The sequence below is a fragment of the Argentina silus genome, assembly GCF_951799395.1.
Source record: "Argentina silus genome assembly, chromosome: 4".
Classification (NCBI taxonomy): domain Eukaryota; kingdom Metazoa; phylum Chordata; class Actinopteri; order Argentiniformes; family Argentinidae; genus Argentina; species Argentina silus.
In genome coordinates, this window is record NC_139658.1 from 20,111,405 (window position 1) to 20,130,326 (window position 18,922).

Here is an 18,922-nt window from a genome sequence, read left to right on the forward strand (position 1 = left end):
CCGTCCGACACATGGGCACGGTAAATGTATGTCTGTATGTTTGACCTTTTAAGGTTTGGTCAACCAGCAGTGAATGTTTGGATCAGATTAGTTCCTGTACTGTAAGTTTTTGTTATTGTTGCAGACAGAAAGATACTTTTTTGACAACATTTCAGTTTCGCATGTACAGAGAGAGAGAGAGAGAGAGAGAGACATGAGGTAAACGTTACACACAGTATAGCAGAGTGGGAGGAGTTGATATTTGGACTTTGGACTTTGTCATCTTTTATGTGTCCGTGTGGAGTTGCTATTAAAAAATGCAAAGGCTGTTCCAGCTGTGGAAGTGATCACGTCATCCCGTAATGATACAGTAGGGCACTGAGTACACCCTGAGAACAAACAGAACCAGGGAGAGAGAGAGGGGAGGAGTCCCTCTGAGTCATCTATTGGGCCTGCTAACAGAATTACAGCCCACTGGAGAGTTATAGCTGGGAGTGTGTGTGTGTGTGTGTGTGTGTGTGTGTGTGTGTGTTAGTTGCCTGGGCTAGTCAGAGAAGAAGAGGGAAAGTTGAGAGAGGTTGGTTCAGTTCTGACTACAAGCCTGTATCTAGGATCAACCTCAACTTCTCAGCCACCATGTCTCAGGTAAGACTAGTATTCGGTGGGGGAGGGGACAGTAGAACTAAGACATTACCTCATCATATACTGCAGTGAACTGAAAGTAAAACAACTGGATTGAGCGCTAGTGTCTATTGTCTACACTTAAAGTTTTTCTGCTTTCTACCCCTCTCTACTGCCCCAGCCTGAGGAGGGAGAGGATGGGCAGCAGCGGCCCGAGGTGAGCGAGGAGGATCTCGTCAAAGCCAAGGACAATCTGGGTGTCCAAGCGGAGGTGAAGGGCAAGACCTTTGAAGTGATGCAGGAGTGTGGTGAGTGAGCAGAGCAGCGTCTCCCTCTATAGCAGTGGAGGCTGGTGGAGGTAGAAACCGGAGGACGGGCTCATTGTAATGCATGGAATGGAATGAGGAATGGTATCAAACGATACCATTCCGTGCATTACAATGAGCCCGTCCTCCGATTTCTACCGCCAACGGCCTCGGTTCAACAGTAGCTTTTTCTGCAGCGAAGAAGCACCACACAAGGGACACAGCGTACCGTAGGGGGAGATAGAGATCGAGTGTGTGGGAATGGGCGTTTCTTTAATCACACAGAAGTTTCCACTCCATATACAGAATGCCTGAGGATGGTCAAGATGAAGGGGGAGACTCCCAGAGCTGTCAAACAGAGTGCCCCCCTCCACGGTGCATGAAATGGAACTGTTTATACTGTACTTTTCCACTGTGTGAGGTAGCTATTGTTTTACTGCCCGAGTTTACAGAGTGAGCGGTTGACGGATCTGCCTTGCGTTCACAGAGCGTGCCGGCAAAACTGCCCCGTCGGTGTTCAGCGGGTTGAGGTCAGGGGCCGAGACCGCCTTCAGCAAGCCCCCAACTCGACCAATCAGGAAGAAACAGTGACTGTGAAACACCTGAGTCATTGGATACTGTAATTGGTTCCAGGGTGACCCCCCTTAATGGAGTAGGATGAAATTGTGCCTCGACACTGATCTAAGGTCAATCGTATGTTCTCCCCACTAATGGTTATAGTTAGAACTTGGTGAGCTGATCTTGGATCTGTATCTATAGGCAACCTCTTACCGGACATATAAAACAACTCTCTTCTGTGATTGAATTTAGTTGGGATGGTCCAACAGAAACAAGGTTATCTTTGTAAGTTTATGATTAAAAACCTCTTCATATACTCTTGTCAGGAGTCTTATTGTCAACTCAAGAAAGGTGGTGTTATGGGCATAAACTGTCAGTTGGAAAGGCTTATAGCATTGGTTGTGTGGTGTGCTAATACAAAAAAAAAGATTGTGACTGCCAATGGCCCCTGGTGTGAGCATTGATTACTTTGTCTTATGATGACTGTTGGATAGATGATTAACTTACTTAAACAAATGTATTGTTGTAAGTCGCTTTGAATAAAGGCGTCTGCTACTAAATGTAAATGTGTGTAGTATATTGGAAGTCTTCAGCAGTGATATGTTCATCTTGTAAAACTATTTGAAAATCGACGCCTTCTACACCTACAAGCATCACCAGCAGTATCTTACTGAGTCAGTTGTAGCAACAAGTGTCGAAGAAAACAAACATTTGATTTCCAAAGTGTTTTCCTTTTTATTGAAAAAAAATCTAATTTCATTAACAACAAGCAAACCTTTATTTAAAAAAAATACATTAGTCAGAACTAAACAATGTCCTACAGTCAATGAGGCACAGCAGGGGGCAACTTGTAGGTGCAGAACAAACAGAAGACAGAGAAAGATGGAGAAGGAAGGGTTGAACTTCACATGCATGTGGACAAGGTTAGAAAAGAGGCAAGGGCAATGACAATGAACATAAGATGCTAAGGTAGCCCTGTGGAAGCCAGGGAGGAGTACGGGATGGATGAAGGACAGATGGATGAAGAGGAGTACGGGATGGATGAAGGACAGATGGAGGAAGTGTATGACATTCAGGGGCTTATTTCATGAACTTGTTGGACTGGTCCTGGAGGATCTTAGCGGAGGACTTGGCATCGTAGAAGAGCTCGTTGATCTCCTCCACCTGCTCCCTCTCCACGCCCTCCTTCCCCTGGACACGCCCCAGAAGACTGGCTGGGGTCAGCAGCTGCGCCGCGTACCTGACAAAGACATAGAGTCTATAAATACACACACACACACACACACACACACACACACACACACACACACACACACACACACACACACACACACACACACACACACACGCGCAAACGCGCACACACACACACACACACACACACACACACACACACACACACACACACACACACACCAGAGTAAGTGTGGTCTGACTGAGCCTTACCTGAGGGTGGTCTTGGTGCCGATGTCTCCCAGGTGACTAAGCGCCTCATCACTGATGTTGATCCCCTCACTCTGGGCCCGGATTTTAATGATCTACAGGAAACACACGTCAGCCACCACACATACACACACACATACACTTCATACATTAACATGCAATATAGGATAGATCACATAAACCAACAAACACACCTGCTTCATCTCCTGGGGTGTGTAGAGCATCGTGCGGATGATCATGACTCTGTCTAGCAGGTCCAGGGGAATCCCATGGGGAGAGCTGATGTCCTCTGTCCCCCTGACAGGACAGGATTAGAAACACATTAGAGAGAGCATGGTTGTTGTCAAACGCACCATTCCAGACTGCAGCACTTAGTCAGTTGTTCGATAACTAAAGACCATCAGACTTGCACCCGTCACTTCATCCACACAAAAACATTAACTCACATTGAAATTGACTGCCAGATATTGATACACACACACACACACGCAGAAATGTGCACACATACACACACACACACACAGGCCAACAGGATTAGTATGCATGTTATAACACACACACACACACACACACACACACACACACACACACACACACACACACACACACGACCCACCTAATCAGGCACTGGCCCCTGTTGGAGGCGAACACTACGATGGGAGCGATGGTGCTCTCCAGGGCTCTGTGGAGGTAGGTGAAACACTCGATGTCCAACATGTGTACCTCATCCACAAACAGCACCCCGGGGACCAGCTCTGCCACGCCCTGGTCTATGTACCGGTTCACCACCTTGTTGATCTCCGCACGCAGCTTATCTGGAACAGGAGAGCCAGTCAGACGCAGGGATCAGGCCAGGGAGCCAATCAAGTGACAGGGACACAGCCTGTCCACAGCGGGATCGAAGGGTGGAATCCTAACTCGAGATCCGCACCCATAACTCCGGCATTCGTGTTAATCTGGCATTAACGTCAACGGGAAATTTGCACGCGTTGATCTCAAGTTCAGATTCCAACCCCAAATGAGCGAGATGTTATTGGAGGAGGTTTTCATAACACAAGCTGCTTCATATATTACAAGGTTCCAGAAGAGTTGTTGGTTTTTTTAAGTCTTTACATACATATATATGGCATATATATATATAATATATGCCATTTAGCTGACGCTTTTATCCAAAGCGACTTACATTGCAGTGAGTGCATACATTTCAGTATATATGGTCCCAGCGGGAATCAAACCTACAACCTAAGCGTTGTTAGCGCCATGCTCTACCAACTGAGCCACAGGGGACCAGTTTACCTGTGATTTCTGTCTTCTTAGGCTTCATCAGCTGTCCCATCATGGACAGTATGTCCTGACCTCCCTGGGGAAGAGTAAACAACCATTAAAAACTAAATATGAATGGGTGGGTATGAAAGACATCATTGCAAGCAATGCTCCAAGTTCATATACAATGCTCCAAGTTCATATACCATTCACTTTAGGGTAGTGTGTGTGTGTGTGTATACCTGTGGTCTGGCGTTCGCTATATCCAGGTCGTGCAGTGTGACGTCTTGGATGATTTCTTTCTTCTTGTGGACGTCACCTTTGGGCAGCGGCACGTACTCCTCTGCCTCCAGGTCAAACTCTGTAGCAAAGGTGTCACAGCGACCTTGTCTCTACACACACACACACACACACACACACACAGAGAGAGAGAGGAGGAGGAGGAGGAGGAAAGGGTTAAACTACTGACCAATTACTGAGCAGGGGAGTAGCTTTTATATATATATTAAAAAAAAAAAAAAAGCCTAATCACATTTAAAGCATAAGAAAAAGAAGGGATGGGGGAGGGAGGAAGCAGAGAGCAGGTGTATGATTGGACTCAGCTCAAGGCAGAGAGGAGGGCCCAAAGAGAGGGGAGGGGGATGAAAGGGTAAGAGTGAGGGAGGGTCCTGAGAGGGCTGTCAACAGCAACAAATGTAAAGTCCACCCCTCCCCCTGGCCCCCTGACCAGGGCCTGCCGGGAGCCCCGGCCCACCTGCACCGATTAAAGCAGCCGTCAACACGCACCGTCAACACGGGCCACGAGGCCCATCGGCAGAAGAGGGGGAGCGGGGGAGAGATGGTGAGATAAGGGGGAATAAAACCGGGGCGATGAAGAAGTGAAGGAATGAGAGAGGGTCCATTCCAGGGTACAGCAGAGAGATGAAACAGAGCCGTCCCGGGGGGCTGACGGAGATGAAACAGAGCCGGCGTGATCCAGCACTGAGCGGAACAGATACAGGACAAAGCTCTGGAGTGTCCTGTGGCTCTTAAAGTGTATCGTAACTCGGTGTATTTTAACACACTTATCTTATGTATTGTATACAAAATTATCATATGATTTAAGACTCTTAATCGACTGTATTTAAGCTATTGGAAATGTAATGTTTGGGCTTTCGTAATGTTTGGGCTTTCAGTCCTTTTCGTTAAAATGTGTATTGTAGCCTATGAAAAGTGTGTGTGTTTCTGTAGTTTGTGTGGCAGTGTGTTGTGACGAGTACTGTAGCCATAGTGTCCTGATACGTACCTTGACGGCGCCACTGTTGGCTTCAATGTAGATGACGTCTCCAACCTCCACACGTTCCTTCTGCAGGCTCTCATAAATACTGGGATCCAGCTACAGAAACGACAACAACAGTGACACTCAGTAAGACACAATCAATCTGAAGGAACCGTGTCACTGTTTTACATAAGAGAAATGTATGTGTCTCAGGAGTGGAGAAAGTTTCCCTGTCCTGACCTTGAGCTGCTTGGTGCCCTTGCCGGTCTTGAGGCCGATGATGACGTGGCTGATGGTCTTTCCGTAGCCACCCATGGGGTTCTCAGTCTCACAGGGGGTCAACTCTGTCACCTCCCCCTCATACACCTCCTTGGTCTCCTTGATACGCAGCCCTGGGGGCACACGCACACACACACACACACACACACATAATAGAGAATGATGCATTGTCAAGACTCAATGAGGACTGTGACCTTTTCTACCCTTGAATAACTTAAGTCGCCACATCCTTTGGTCTACCGCATGAACCATTTATGTTGTGCGTGCGTGTGTGTGTGTGTGTGTGTGTGTGTGCGCACAGCAGATCATTTGTCGTGTGTGTGCGTGCGTACGGTGCCGGGCCCTCTCTGTGTGTAACGGGATCACACTGTAGCCCTTGTTCCTCCTGCATACTCCTACCCTGAGTGTCTGAGTGGCACACAGGTGGCTGGACCAGGGGTGGGGTGGGGAGAGTGAGAGAGCCACGCTTCTGAGGGAGAGGCTGTCTGTCAGGGTGCTCTTATCAGGGCCGTGTCGACAGCCCCAGAATGTACTCCGCCCCCCCCTTTCCCAGTCCCTCCTTGCGTGCTCTGTCCTGGGGGTGGGGCTAGGGTGCTGAAGTCCACCCCTCTGTCAACCCAATCTCCATTTCCTGACCTGTGACAGGTAACGTCAACACTGAGACAAACCCCTTCCCCCTCTCAAGCCTTCCTTTCCAGTGTCAACACCCACACAAATCCCCTCCCCGAGTCCTCAGTTCAGTATGAGGGGTGTGGAGTAGGGCACCTAGCTCTCCCCGGCTCTGGTGGCTTTACTGATGGGTCACAAGAGGTGATTGAGTGTGAGAATGTTGAAGGGGTGCAGCTTTATTAGGGCTGTGTTCAGGCAGTGGGCAGGAAACAGGAGAAAAGGGGTTTGAAACGGAGGAAGCCGACCTGAATTTGTCAAATATGTTTATTTTCGTTTTCCGTCTCGTTTTTGTTCCAACTGAGCGCACTGTCTCCAACCAACTGATGCTTCTGTGTGTGTGTGTGTGTGTGTGTGTGTGTATGGCCACTAACCTATGGCCCTCCGGAAGTTCTCCATCAGCACCTCTGTTTTCTTAATCTCTGAGGAGTAGACCTCACTGCCCACCATAGGGCAGAAGGGAACCTTGTTGCCCAGCTCCTGTGCCATAGCCAGGGCCAGGGCAGTCTGCAGACGTGTGTGACAGAGGGAGAAAGCTATTGTCAGTCAAACTCAAATTGTACATATGTGAGGGTCAGAACAAAACTGATATTTGGCAATGTCTTTGGAGGATCTTCTCATTGTACCTTTCCTGTTCCGGGAGGTCCTGCCAGAAGAATTGCTCTTCCTGCCATCTTCTTGCTGCGAATCAGGTCCACAATAATTCCACAAGCCTGATGACAGAGAGATAACACCAGGTTACAACGTAGGCTTTGTACTCTCGTATTCACTGTAGTAGGCAGCTACGCTTGTATTGAGAGTAAAGACCGAAATATCTTTCGTTCGGTCATTCATTAACTCATTGTCATTAATATGAATATACAGTAGTTAGCTAATAACTTATACAGATTTCCACAAACATAGAATGAAACATGTAGCTGGTTATGCTTTCTGGCCTTTAGTTTGCTGGTTGCCTGGCGATATCTACCTCTCTGGCTGTCTCCTGCCCCACAAGACCTGACGCATTTTGCTTGGCGTTCCCGGCCTCGTCTAAGCCGAGTCCTTTCACATGGCTGTGAGAGGCGATACGCTGGGTTTTCGTAGTGCTTTTCACTTCCTCGATCTTCATGGCTGTGTTATGTGTATGAAAATGTTACCTTCAGAAAGCAAATAATGCAAAACAATAGCTCCTGTCCGGTGCTTGATATTTGATCGCCGCTGGAATCGGCGCGGTAACTCAAAACACACCGAACAGTGTTTCCATGTGGGTAACTAAGGAAATTTGAGGGAAGTACCACCTGAACGTTTTTTTTTTGTGAAACAAGGCAAATGATTGGTCCCTTATCCCAATTTTTACAAAGTCATTGGCTGAAAAATATGTCAATTATTCTCATGAAATACAACCACGCCTCTTTTGGAATTTATTTCCGCTTGTGTTCCAGTTTTTTTGTCGTTGTAGAAACTGGTCTATAACTAATACAAGGTTCCTACCAACCTGTAGTCTGGTGCTAATTCATCAAATTATACCAATAATATGAATTAATAAGATGTTCATAAAAACATGTAATCTTCTCTTACAAGTGAAATCACTATGTTGAAAGTAAAAACTATTTTCAATTTACTTTGAGAGATGTAATGTAAAATGTGGAGGACGAATTTTACTGATACTCAGGAAGAACTACTGACATCTGGGCTCACAGAAAAGTTTCATTTTGACAGCAAGTTGGTTACATTTCATTGACATTTAAATTTGAAAGAGCTCACTGAACAGACTAAGTGAATGAATGAATGCAACGCAAAGTGTGTCAGTTGTGTTATCATAATTGCGGAAAGTTTGCAAGAGTTCAAGGTCCATCTAGTCAAGCAAGCCGAGGTTGCGACAGTCACAGAAATCAGTCATGGCAGACTCGACTAAGAACCACAGCAAAACGCTGAATTTTAATGTGGGAGTGCTTGGGCATGTTGACAGCGGGAAGACGTCGCTTGCCAGGGCTCTCAGCAGCACAGCATCCACGGCTGCCTTCGACAAGAACCCACAATCCCGAGAGAGAGGCATCACCCTGGATCTCGGCTTCTCCTCCTTCACAGTGGACCTCCCGGAGCAGCTGCAGGACGAGAGCAAAAGCCACGGCTATGACAGCCTGCAGTTCACGTTGGTTGACTGCCCTGGACACGCGTCTCTCATTCGCACCATCATCGGGGGTAAGATGAGTGAATGCCCACTCATATGTCGTTACTGTTGACTTAGAGAAATCGATTATGTCAGGACACAGTAGCCTAAGTAAGTGGCAGGAGGACAGACAATTATGCTGCCCTTTAGGCCTACATGACATGCAGTAGCCACCGTAACAGGCTTATGATTGTCCAGTTAACTGTCCAGAGTGACACGCTTCTGAGTCAAGGCCATATCAATTATCAAGCCTCGGCGAATGAATGTATTCTAAGGTAAAATACTATGGCATAATTAGATGGGCGCTGCATGTTCATGACTAGCCTAATTGACTTGAGGCTTGTAAACTACCTACAGTATAGTACAGAACATTGTGGTCCTCATCAAAGTTACTTTGTGTTGTCTGAGGAGTGCCGGAACCATCCAGCAGAGGGCGACTCATAACTGCATGATAAGGACAACACAAACACTCCCATGTGAATCAAGCGATATACAGTATGTTGTTGAAGCATGTTAGTGAATGCACACAGACCGATGTACAATATAGACCATGCATACTAGAAGAGGAAGGATTATGCTACACTATGCCCAAGGCTTATAACTTTACTTATGATACAACATAAATATTATTTTCCTCGAAGAATATTCTAGAACTTTATAGTTGACACTGTTCCTGACTGGACCATGTATGGTAGCCAATACCATTACAACGTGAGCCCACACTGACCCCTCCAATATGCTATGCTGTCTATGCTAGGACTAGAGGCCGTTGGTAGTCACAATGCTAGAAGAAGGAAGAATTCCTTTATTTTTTTTTATTTTTTTAAATTAATTTATTTACAGTAGAGAAACTGTACGGGGGGTAGTGGGGATGAAGAGGAAGCTCGTTCCACCAGCGGGGTGTCAGGACAGTGAAAAGCCTTGACCGAGTAGCATGACTGCTGCATCCACGTAGAGGGGATGACCATTGCTTGCAAGTAGGGAGGGGCTGTTCTCATTGCTGCCCGGTAGGCTAGCACCAGGGTCTTGAATCTGATGCGAGCTGCTACTGGGAGCCAGTGAAGGGTGTGAAGGAGGGGGCTGACATGGGAGAATTTGGGGAGATTGAACACCAGATGGGCGGCAGCATTCGAGCTGCAGAGGTCTGATGGTGGAGGCGGGAAGCCTGGCCAAGAGTGTGTTGCAGTAGTCAAGGCGAGAGATCACAAGTGTCTGGACCAAGCGTTGTGCTGCTTCTTTGGTGAGGAATGGACGTGTCCTTCTGATGTTGTAGAGGAAGAATCTACAGGAGCGTGCTGTCGCTGTGATGTTCGCCACACAGGATAAGGGGTTGTCAAGGATCACCCCAAGGTTCTTGGCCGTCTGGGAGGAGGTCACAGTAGAGTTCTCTCCTGTGATGGAGAAGTCTTGGAGCTTGAGGTGGTGGGCTGACATCCAAGTAGATATGTCTGCAAGACACACAGAGACACGTGTTGCCACCTGTGAGTCTGAGGGGGGAAAAGAGAGAAAGAGTTGAGAGTGTCATCTGTGTAGCAGTGGTAGGAGAAATCATGTGAGGAAATTACAGAGCCAAGAAATTTGGTATAGAGGGAGAACAGTAAGGGCCCTAGGACAGAGCCCTGGGGGACCCCAGTAGTGAGGGCTTGTGGAGTGGACAGTGATCCTCTCCACGTCACCTGGTAAGATCGGCCAGGTAGGATGCAAACCAGGAGAGTTCATAGCCAGAGATGCCCAGTTCTGAGAGGATGGAGAGAAGGATCGGGTAGCTTACTGTGTCGAATGCAGCAGACAGGTCCAGAAGAATGAGAACAGAGGAGAGGAAGGAAGCTCGAGCAGAGTGGAGGGCCTCCATGACAGCAAGGAGAGCAGTCTCAGTAGAGTGCCCAGCCTTAAAGCCGGAATGGTGAGGGTCAAGGAGGTTGTTCTGAAGGAGATAGTGGTTAGAGACAGCACAAGGGTTTTAGATAAGAAGGAGAGAAGGGATACCAGTCTGTAGTTATGAACAGCGGACGGGTCAAAAGTTGGTTTCTTGAGAAGAGGCTTGACTCTGGCTGTCTTAAAGGCAGCTGGGACAGATCCTGTGGATAGAGAGGAATTGATTATGGTGGTAAGGAACGGAAGGAGGTCTTTGGAGATGGATTGGAGAAAGAGGGAGGGGATAGGACCGAGGGGGCAGGTGGTTGCCCGCTTGGATGTGACCAGTTTTAGAATATCATCGGGGGAGATGGGGGGGGGGGGAAAGAGCTGATAAACCAGAGACAGAGTGTAGCGCAGTGGGTTTGGGAGGAGTGGTAGCAGTGTTGGCGAGAGGCAGAGAGAAAGAGCTGCTAATGTCATCAACCTTAGTTTCAAAGTAGGTGACAAAGTCATCCGCAGACAGGGAGGGGGGAGGAGGTGGGTTGAGGAGTGAGGAAAATGTGGAGAACAGTTTCCTTGGGTCAGAGGCAGAGGTTTGAATTTCGGAATGGTCGTACTCCCCAGGGGGACTGCAGGAACTTCCTCACCCACCGAGGACCTGCCTACTCATGCCCTCTCTCTTCTTTCCAGCTCTGCTCCCCCTTTTCTCTCTCTTTCTCTCTGTCTCATCATGCCTGCCAATGAGGTTTTCATCTACTCGTTTATTAGGCCTATTTCTATCTGGAATTGACAATGAGAGGTGAAGGACTCAGGCCTGACACACACACACACACACACACACACACAGCGATTGTAGTTTGTATGAGTCAATGTACATAGCTGGTGGTTGCTATGTAAAGCCGGCGTGTCCCTGTGGATGGCACATGCTGTAGATTAGGGCGGAAGGAAGGTGTGGGGATCGGGGTATGTAATAAACTTCCCCTCCTGTCCCCAATGGGGAGAGCACAGGAAAACGAGGGAGCCAAAGAGAGGGAGAGAAAAGAGGGGAGCACAGGAAAGAACGGCTGCCAAAGTTAGGGAAAGAAAAGAGGCAGAGGAAAGACAACCAAGCGAGCTAGGGTTCTAATTTCAGCCCTCTAGCCCTTCTCCCTCTCTCTACCTCCCTCTCCCTCTTTGTACCTTCCCTCTTTCCATTTCACTGCTTGTTCTGATGTTATTCTTGGTTGTCTGTGTCTGTTCCTGTTCTTCCATTGGTTATTGTCCATCACTATGGCCTCCGAGAGTGTCCTGTGAAGTTCAGACCAGAGCAGTGTGTACAAGAATGGCCCTGCAGTGGTTTACTGTGAGTGTATGTGTGCGTGTGCGTGCGCGTGCGTGTGTGTTCCAGGGGCTCAGATCATTGACCTGATGATGCTGGTGGTAGATGTGGTGAAGGGACTGCAGACTCAGACGGCTGAGTGTCTGCTGATAGGAGAGCTGACCTGCCCCCGCATGGTGGTCATCCTCAACAAGACTGACCTACTGCCCCTCAACAAGAGACAGAGCGCCATCGACAAGATGACCAAGAGACTGCTCAAAACCCTGGAGAACACCAGGTAGGCTACACACATGCAGTACGTGGAACACATACACAGAACAACTAGATGAGTTCTGGTTGGTTTCAAACTGTGAGTGCAGATGACTCATTTGGTCATAAAATGCTTGAACTTGAGTAGTCAGCTGACACACACACACACACACACACACACACACACACACACACACACACATTCAAAAACACACTGTAATTTTAACTATGGTCACATCCCACAGATTTAAAGACTGTCCTGTGATTGCTGTGGCAGCGAAGCCTGGGGGTCCTGAGGCTCCTGACACAGAGGGGCCCCAGGGAGTGCCTGAGCTAATAGAGGTAAAGATGCTGGTGTCCCTGGGTTTTGCCTGCACAATTAGTAGTGTGGGTTGGTGTCCTGACTGGTGTATGAAATCATAATATATGCTCTTCAAATAATACAGCAAAAAGTTAGTATATGTTATTATACTGTATAGCTATATGAATGAGAGGTATGATGGACCCATCAGGGGGTTCTTCTGACCAATACATTCAACACAAGAGACAGTGTCAGGCTATGTTTATGAATCCACAGGACAGACAGACTCAACACTCGATGTGTTTCTGATTAGGCCTGGCTCCTCTGCTGCGTGTGTGTGTGTGTGTGTGTGTGTGTGTGTGTGTGTGTGTGTGTGTGTGTGTGTGTGTGTGTGTGTGTGTGTGTGTGTGTGTGTGTGTGTGTGTGTGTGTGTGTGTGTGTGTGTGTGTGTGTGTGTGTGTGTGTGTGTGTGTGTGTGTGTGTGCCCACAATGACCTTACAATGTTATGACAGCAGTTTTAACTTTGCTTGGTGTTCCTGTGTGTGTGTGTGTGTCTTAGCTGTTGAAGAGCCAGACGTACCTCCCTCGCAGAGACCCTGGGGGTGCCCTGCTCATGGCTGTGGACCACTGTTTCTCCATCCGCGGTCAGGGTACGGTCATGACCGGAACCATCCTACAGGGGTCGCTGGCAGTCAATGACACTGTGGAGATCCCGACGCTCAAGGTATGGTCACTCCCAGAGAACTCTGGTTCTCATGACCAGTCAAGGAACATGAATCAATAATCAGTGGTTATTGGCCCGCAGTCTATGAACTGCCAATGATTCTGTGTATTATTGCTGAGGTTTCTTTTTAGCTGACATCAATTTATAAAGTTATTTCAACATTAATTCAAGTGGTTCTGTACAGAAGGCTGCTGTGCTTCTCGTCACTGCTCCCAATGTACCCCAATGGAAAATGACTGATGTGGTAGATGACCATAGACCGCCCTGGTTCAACTGACCAGGCTAGGACCAGCAACGCTCCCAGTGTCAGGAGTGCTTGAGTAGAAACTCTGAAGTGTGTCGGAAGTTCAGGAGTTGACTGGAAGAGGAGGGAGGGAGGGAGGGAGGGACGGATGGTAATGTGGGGTTGGAGGATGTGTCTGTGTGTGTTTATGGGGAGGGCAGGATAGAGAGGGGGGAGGGGGAGAGTGGGATAGAGAGAGAGGGGGGGGGGGGGGGGGGGTTGGCAGTACAGGAGCTGGCTAATTTAGACCAGATGCAGTCACTCACACTTGCAGCTCAGCCCAGTCTAAACACCAGCTTATTGCATGGGAACCTGTGATCAACACTGATGTACTAGTCATTACTTCCACCACTAGGTGGCAGCAAAAGGCTGGAAAAACACTCATCCTCTCACTCAAGGACGATGAAAGATTGTATGCATTATATATAGTTATGCCTTGTAACTCCTGTCTATTGTGTGTCTGTTGCATAACTATTCAGGCGCTGACAATGAACGTTTGATGGGTCATGGTCTGATTGTCCCTCCCTCCCTCCCTCCCTCCCTCCCTCCCTCTTTGTCCTCCAGGTGACTAAGAAGGTGAAGTCGGTGCAGATGTTCCGCAGGCCGGTGTCTGGCGCCATGCAAGGGGACCGCGTGGGCGTGTGTGTGACGCAGTTCGACCCCAAACTGCTGGAGCGGGGCGTGGTGTGCACCCCCGGCTCCCTGCACACCATCCACGCTGCCCTCATTTCCGCCAGGAAGATCGGCTACTTCAAGGGCGCCCTTGCCACCCGCGCCAAGTTCCACATCACCGTGGGCCACGAGACCGTCATGGCCAAGGTCACTTTCTTCGGCCTGCCCCCTGTGGACACCCCCCTCCCCCCCACAGACTCCAACCAGCCCCCCTCAGACCCCCAGCCCAGCCCCCTGGACAAGCCCTTCTCCTTCGACAGGGAGTACTTCCACCAGGAAGAGTATGTGATTGGCCAAGGGGGGGTGGGGGCGGGGGCGGCGGCAGACCCGGAACAGTGGGCCCTGTTAGAGTTCGAGCGACCGGTCACGTGTCCCTCTCTGTGCCTGGTGATTGGCTCAAAGCTGGACACGGACATCCACGCCAACGCGTGTCGGCTGGCCTTCCAGGGGCGCCTGCTGGAGGGCTTTGAGGAGAAGGACTACGGCGAGACCACCCTGCCCCGTCTACGCATCTACAAGAGCAAACAGAAGGAGGGCCAGGTGGAGAGGGTGAGCAGTCTACACCCTCATCTACAGTCACATGATCAGCCCCTTAAACTAGCAGTCACACCCGCCCACCCAGGCTGTAGACACAACAATATGGCTCCTTTACTCTGGCAACATTCTAGTTCTATTTCTAGTTTTAATCTGGCAACATTCTAGTTCTGTTTCTAGTTTTAATCTGGCAACATTCTAGTTCTATTTCTAGTTTTAATCTGGCAACATTCTAGTTCTGTTTCTAGTTTTAATCTGGCAACATTCTAGTTCCGTTTCTAGTTTTAATCTGGCAACATTCGAGTTCTTTTTCTAGTTTTACTCTGGCAATATTCTAGTTCTATTTCTAGTTTTAATCTGGCAACATTCTAGTTCTATTTCTATTTTTACTCTGGCGACATTCTAGTTTTACTCTTGCGACATTCTAGTTCTGTTTCTAGTCCTCATGGGTTCTGTTGTTCTACTTGACCTCCTTGCCTCCATCCCTCTGTCCTGTCCTGTTCTCACCTCTGTCTCCCCGGCCCTTGATGCCGTGTCTCTGTCCTTCTTCTCTGCGCTCTCTCTCTCTCTCTCTCTCTCTCTCTCACCTCTCTCTCTCTCTCTCACCTCTCTCTCTCCCTCTCTCTTTCACCTCTCTCTCTCGCTCTCTCTCTCTCTCCCTCTCACTCTCTCTTTCTTTCTCTCTCTCTCTTGCTCTCTCACCTATTTCTCACCTCTCTCCCTCTCTCTCTCTCGCTCTCTCTCTTTCACCCCTCTCATTCTCTCTTTCTTTCTCTCACTCTCTCTCTCTCTCTTTCTTTCACCTCTCTTGCTCTCTCACCTCTCACCTCTCTCTCTCTCTCACCTCTCTCTCTTTAACCTCTCTCTGTCTCTCTCTCTCTCTCTCTTTTGGTCCTTGTTTGGATGTTTCTCATTGCTGGTGGCACTGAAGCGTGTTGCTGGGACTGAGCCACCATTGTACACGCACACATACAGTAGGGGAGGTATGTGGGGCCTTGGCGTGTGCTGTCTGCTGTGACACACGTGTGGCCCCCCTTGACGCCAGCGGAGCCTGTCTGGCCGTCTGCGACTGGCGCTGTTTGGACACACCTGAGTGGCACACGAATACCCACATGGCCACGTAGCCACATGTCCTTCCTTCTCTCTCTCCTTCCTTCTCTCTCTCTCTCTCTCCCCATCCCTTCTCTTTCTTTCTCTATCTCGCTCTACCATTGTGTCTCTCTCTCTCTCTCTTTCTCTCTCTCACCTTTACCCTCCTTCTGTCTCGTGCTCTCCTCCCTCACTCTCGTGACCCGTTGCGAACCTCCGCCTGCTCGGTAACGTCTCCCTCGCTCCCTCTCTCTCCCGCTCCTCTGTCGCCGTGTCCTCCGACAACAGCCTCTGTTCTTCCTAAGCTTGTTTCCTCTCTCTCAGCCTCAGTCTGAGTGTCTGCTCACGACTCTCTAAGGGCCGCTTTCCCAGACACAGATTAAGACTTAATCCTTGATTTTTAAAAAAGCGTCTTCAGTGGAGATTTTCCATTGAAAGTGTGATTTGCTTGTAGTCCAGAACTAGGCTTAATCTGGGTCCCGGGGAACCGCCTCTTGTCATCCATCTCGCTAGCACACTAGAGTGTGTGTCTGAGTGTACACAGGCCAAAGGTCAAGTTGTGTGTGGACAAGTGTTACTGCTGTTTGCACCTCAGGCTGTTGACAGCTTGCGCCACAGTTGGAGCAACTCATTGACCCTGATGTTGACCCCTCCGTGTGTAAGGTCAGACCCTGGCCATGTGACGTGGTTACCAGTGGCGCTCTCGTGCCCTCCCAGAATGAGGAAGTCCTGTGTTGTGCATACTAGACATTTCTGAGAGATGAAACTGTCTCCTTGAGTCATATGCCTCCATACAGTGTGACAGACATTGTGTACCGACTGGGTTTTTATCAACCGTCATGAGAGAGAGAGAGAAGGAAGGGTTGGGAGGGGGGGGGGGGGGGTGTAGGCGGGGGGGGGGGGGGGGGGGGGGATAGAGAGACATAGTGGTGCCCTCCTTTTATCAGATCAGTGACGGGTGAGAGAGTCTCGGTGATGGAGAGATAAAGGGGAAAATACAAACAAACAAAACAAAAAAATGTGAGGAGGAATGAAAGATGGGGGGGAGGGAATGAAAGAGTGGGGGGGGGGGAGGGGAGGAGAGACAGACAGACGGACGACGGGCCATGGGCCCCGGGGGCGGGGCTGACGTTGTGTTGGATAGGGAGGGCTACAAAATGGAGTCATGGAGAGGTCACCCCCCCCCTTTCCCCCCCGGTCCCCCCCCCCCCCCTCCCCTCGCCCCACGATGGCGACAGAGTGGCAGCATGGAAACACACGAGGTCATGTAGCAGCGTGTGTGAGATCAGAGAGGAGGAACATCAAAAACAAAACACACACTAACCGCTCTGTGCTGGTGGATGCTTACACTGCCCTCTGTAATCACATTATATGCTTGGATGTTATTTGATAGTATTCTAATATTATCTATGATATTTTCCATGTTTATTGTGTTATTTCATTGTGCTCTATCCATCATTGGTGCCTCTGACAAGTCTCCTTCCTTCCTCCCTCCTTTCTTCTCCTCCCACCTCCTCCTCCTCCTCCTCCTCCTCCTCCTCCTCTCCGGTCAGGTGACGGACGACTACACTGTGATTGGCCGGAACCTGTTCAAGAAGGAGACCAACCTGCAGCTGTTTGTGGGGTTGAAGGTCACCCTGTCGACGGGCGAGGCGGGGGTCATCGAGGGCGGGTTCGGACAGAGTGGGAAGTTTAAGATCCGGGTGCCAGGTAAGGATCGGTGGGCTTGGGTGCAGAAATGACTAATTACTGTATGAATGCATTTGTGTTACACTCCGAATATTAACAGTCAGGTATCAGGGAATGTCATGATTTGTTGGCAACACAAATACCATGAATTTGCCATTTCAGAGGCAAAGTGTGGATCTGTTGTTCTCTTTTCCCTGTTGTCTGTCTTCACACTCTCTCTATCTGTCTCTCTATCCCTCTCTTTCTTTCTCTCTCTCTCTCTCTCTCTCTCTCTCTATCCCTCTCTCTTTTACACTCTCTCTCTCTCTCTTTCTCTTTCTCTATCTCTCTCTATTTCTCTCTTTCTCTTTCTCTATCTCTCTCTATTTCTCTCTTTCTCTCTTTCTATCCTTCTCTCTCTATCCCTCTCTCTCTTTCTCTATTGCTCTCTCTCTCCCTCCCTCTCTCTCTCTCTCTCTCTCTCTCTCTCTCTCTCTCTCTCTCTATCCCTCTCTTTCTCTCTCTCTCTCTCTCTATCCCTCTCTCTCTCTCTCTCTCTCTCTCTCTCTCCGGGGTCCGTGGTCTCTTGTCAGGATGTGGTGTGAGTGGTGGGCCTCGGAATCCCGAGCAGCATTCCCAGGATTCCTCTGGGGGTTGCCGTGGTTCCGGGGGAAGTCTGCTCTCTTGTTTATTTTACCTTCTGTCGCTCCGATCCACGGCTCCACGCCAGGGCGGGAAGAGAAAACAAAAACATTTAGAAAGAGAATCCTAACTCGACATCCTTTTGACTCACTCACACTCGCATGCACACCCTCACACACACATGCTCTTCTACACCCCTCACACACACGGGGGGCGGCTCTTTTTCATTTCAATCAGTTCAGGTGTCGCCAAATTCCATATCTTTTCATTTTTTCCTCATTGAAAAGCACAAAGGATTTTCAGTTGGAATTTCAGTTCACTTCCTGAATTGACAGTTTGAATTGACAGAATTGAAATTAAAAGGGCTTGACCCCCCAACCCTGATACACTGTCCCACATATGTGCACACACAACCACCAGCACCACACAGACGTTCAGTATTCAGACTCTCACAAAGACGAAGTGTGACACTGCTGTGCGTTCGTCTGACCTTTAACCCTTGCCCCCTCGCTGCCCTTGGTGTGTTTGGGTTGACCTTCTTTCTCGTGTTGTGCTTTTGTCCTCCCCTCATGCTCCATCGAGGCACATGATCAAAGATGGACGGATCGAGAGGGAGCGAGAGAGAAAGAAAAATGGAAAGAGGGAGAATAGTTAGTTAGTTAGTCTCTGAAAGCCATCTCAACCCCTCCACAACCTCGCCCCTCTCACACAGACACTACTGTCCGATACCCCCCTTCACCCCCCCCCCCCCCGTCCCTGACCCCAAACTCATCCCCCACAAACCCCTAAGGGCCACCAGCCTGGCACCAGACAGTTATTCTAAAGAGGAGAGAGAGAGAGAGAGAGAGGGAGAGAGAGAGAGAGAGGGAGAGAGAGAGAGAGAAGAGAGAGAGAGAGTGAGAGGAAGAGAGAGAGAGAGAGGAAGAGGGAGAGAGAGAGAAAGAGGGAGAGAAAGAGGGAGAGAGAGGAAGAGGGAGAGAGAGAGAGAGAGGGAGAGAGAAAGAGGGAGAGAGAGAGAGAGAGAGAGGGAGAGAGAGAGAGAGAGAGAGAGAGAGAGAGAGAG

The 18,922-nt window shown here is 49.1% G+C and overlaps 3 protein-coding genes across 3 annotated transcripts in view; 2 read left to right on the forward strand and 1 right to left on the reverse strand.

Moving 5' to 3' along the window:
- The first annotated feature begins 299 nt into the window (after positions 1-299).
- On the forward strand, positions 300-1,893 carry mustn1a (musculoskeletal, embryonic nuclear protein 1a). Its single transcript, XM_083669042.1, has 3 exons — positions 300-624; positions 782-908; positions 1,393-1,893. Exons 1-3 carry the CDS (start codon positions 616-618, stop codon positions 1,494-1,496), a joined length of 240 nt encoding a protein of 79 aa, XP_083525168.1. The 5' UTR covers positions 300-615; the 3' UTR covers positions 1,497-1,893.
- A 286-nt stretch (positions 1,894-2,179) lies between these two features.
- ruvbl1 (RuvB-like AAA ATPase 1) lies at positions 2,180-7,612 on the reverse strand. The gene is made up of 11 exons (XM_083668106.1): positions 7,340-7,612; positions 6,999-7,085; positions 6,747-6,879; positions 5,668-5,819; positions 5,455-5,544; positions 4,412-4,561; positions 4,203-4,266; positions 3,523-3,721; positions 3,101-3,203; positions 2,910-3,001; positions 2,180-2,703 (listed from the first exon to the last, which is right to left on the reverse strand). The coding sequence occupies exons 1-11, from the start codon at positions 7,478-7,480 to the stop codon at positions 2,544-2,546; spliced, it is 1,371 nt and encodes a 456-aa protein (XP_083524232.1). The 5' UTR covers positions 7,481-7,612; the 3' UTR covers positions 2,180-2,543.
- Positions 7,613-8,040: 428 nt separating this feature from the next.
- Positions 8,041-18,922, forward strand: part of eefsec (eukaryotic elongation factor, selenocysteine-tRNA-specific) — a gene marked incomplete at its 3' end in the record, with an annotated part of 17,243 nt that continues 6,361 nt past the window's right edge. Inside the window, exons 1-6 of the mRNA XM_083668517.1 lie at positions 8,041-8,553; positions 11,766-11,973; positions 12,191-12,287; positions 12,807-12,971; positions 13,819-14,475; positions 17,103-17,259. Coding sequence (XP_083524643.1) covers positions 8,250-8,553; positions 11,766-11,973; positions 12,191-12,287; positions 12,807-12,971; positions 13,819-14,475; positions 17,103-17,259 — 1,588 coding nt within the window. The 5' untranslated portion in view covers positions 8,041-8,249. The remainder of the gene's footprint in view (positions 8,554-11,765; positions 11,974-12,190; positions 12,288-12,806; positions 12,972-13,818; positions 14,476-17,102; positions 17,260-18,922) is intronic.

Excerpts from the sequence above, each read along its gene's own strand:
- mustn1a (XM_083669042.1), top strand. Across the intron at positions 909-1,392 it reads TGAAGTGATGCAGGAGTGTG|AGCGTGCCGGCAAAACTGCC; the intron begins GTGAGTGAGCAG and ends TTGCGTTCACAG.
- ruvbl1 (XM_083668106.1), bottom strand. The coding sequence starts at position 7,480 with ATGAAGATCGAGGAAGTGAAAAGCACTACGAAAACCCAGCGTATCGCC. Across the intron at positions 5,820-6,746 it reads GAACTTCCGGAGGGCCATAG|GGCTGCGTATCAAGGAGACC; the intron begins GTTAGTGGCCAT and ends GTGTGCCCCCAG. Across the intron at positions 3,204-3,522 it reads AGGGGCCAGTGCCTGATTAG|GGGGACAGAGGACATCAGCT; the intron begins GTGGGTCGTGTG and ends CTGTCCTGTCAG.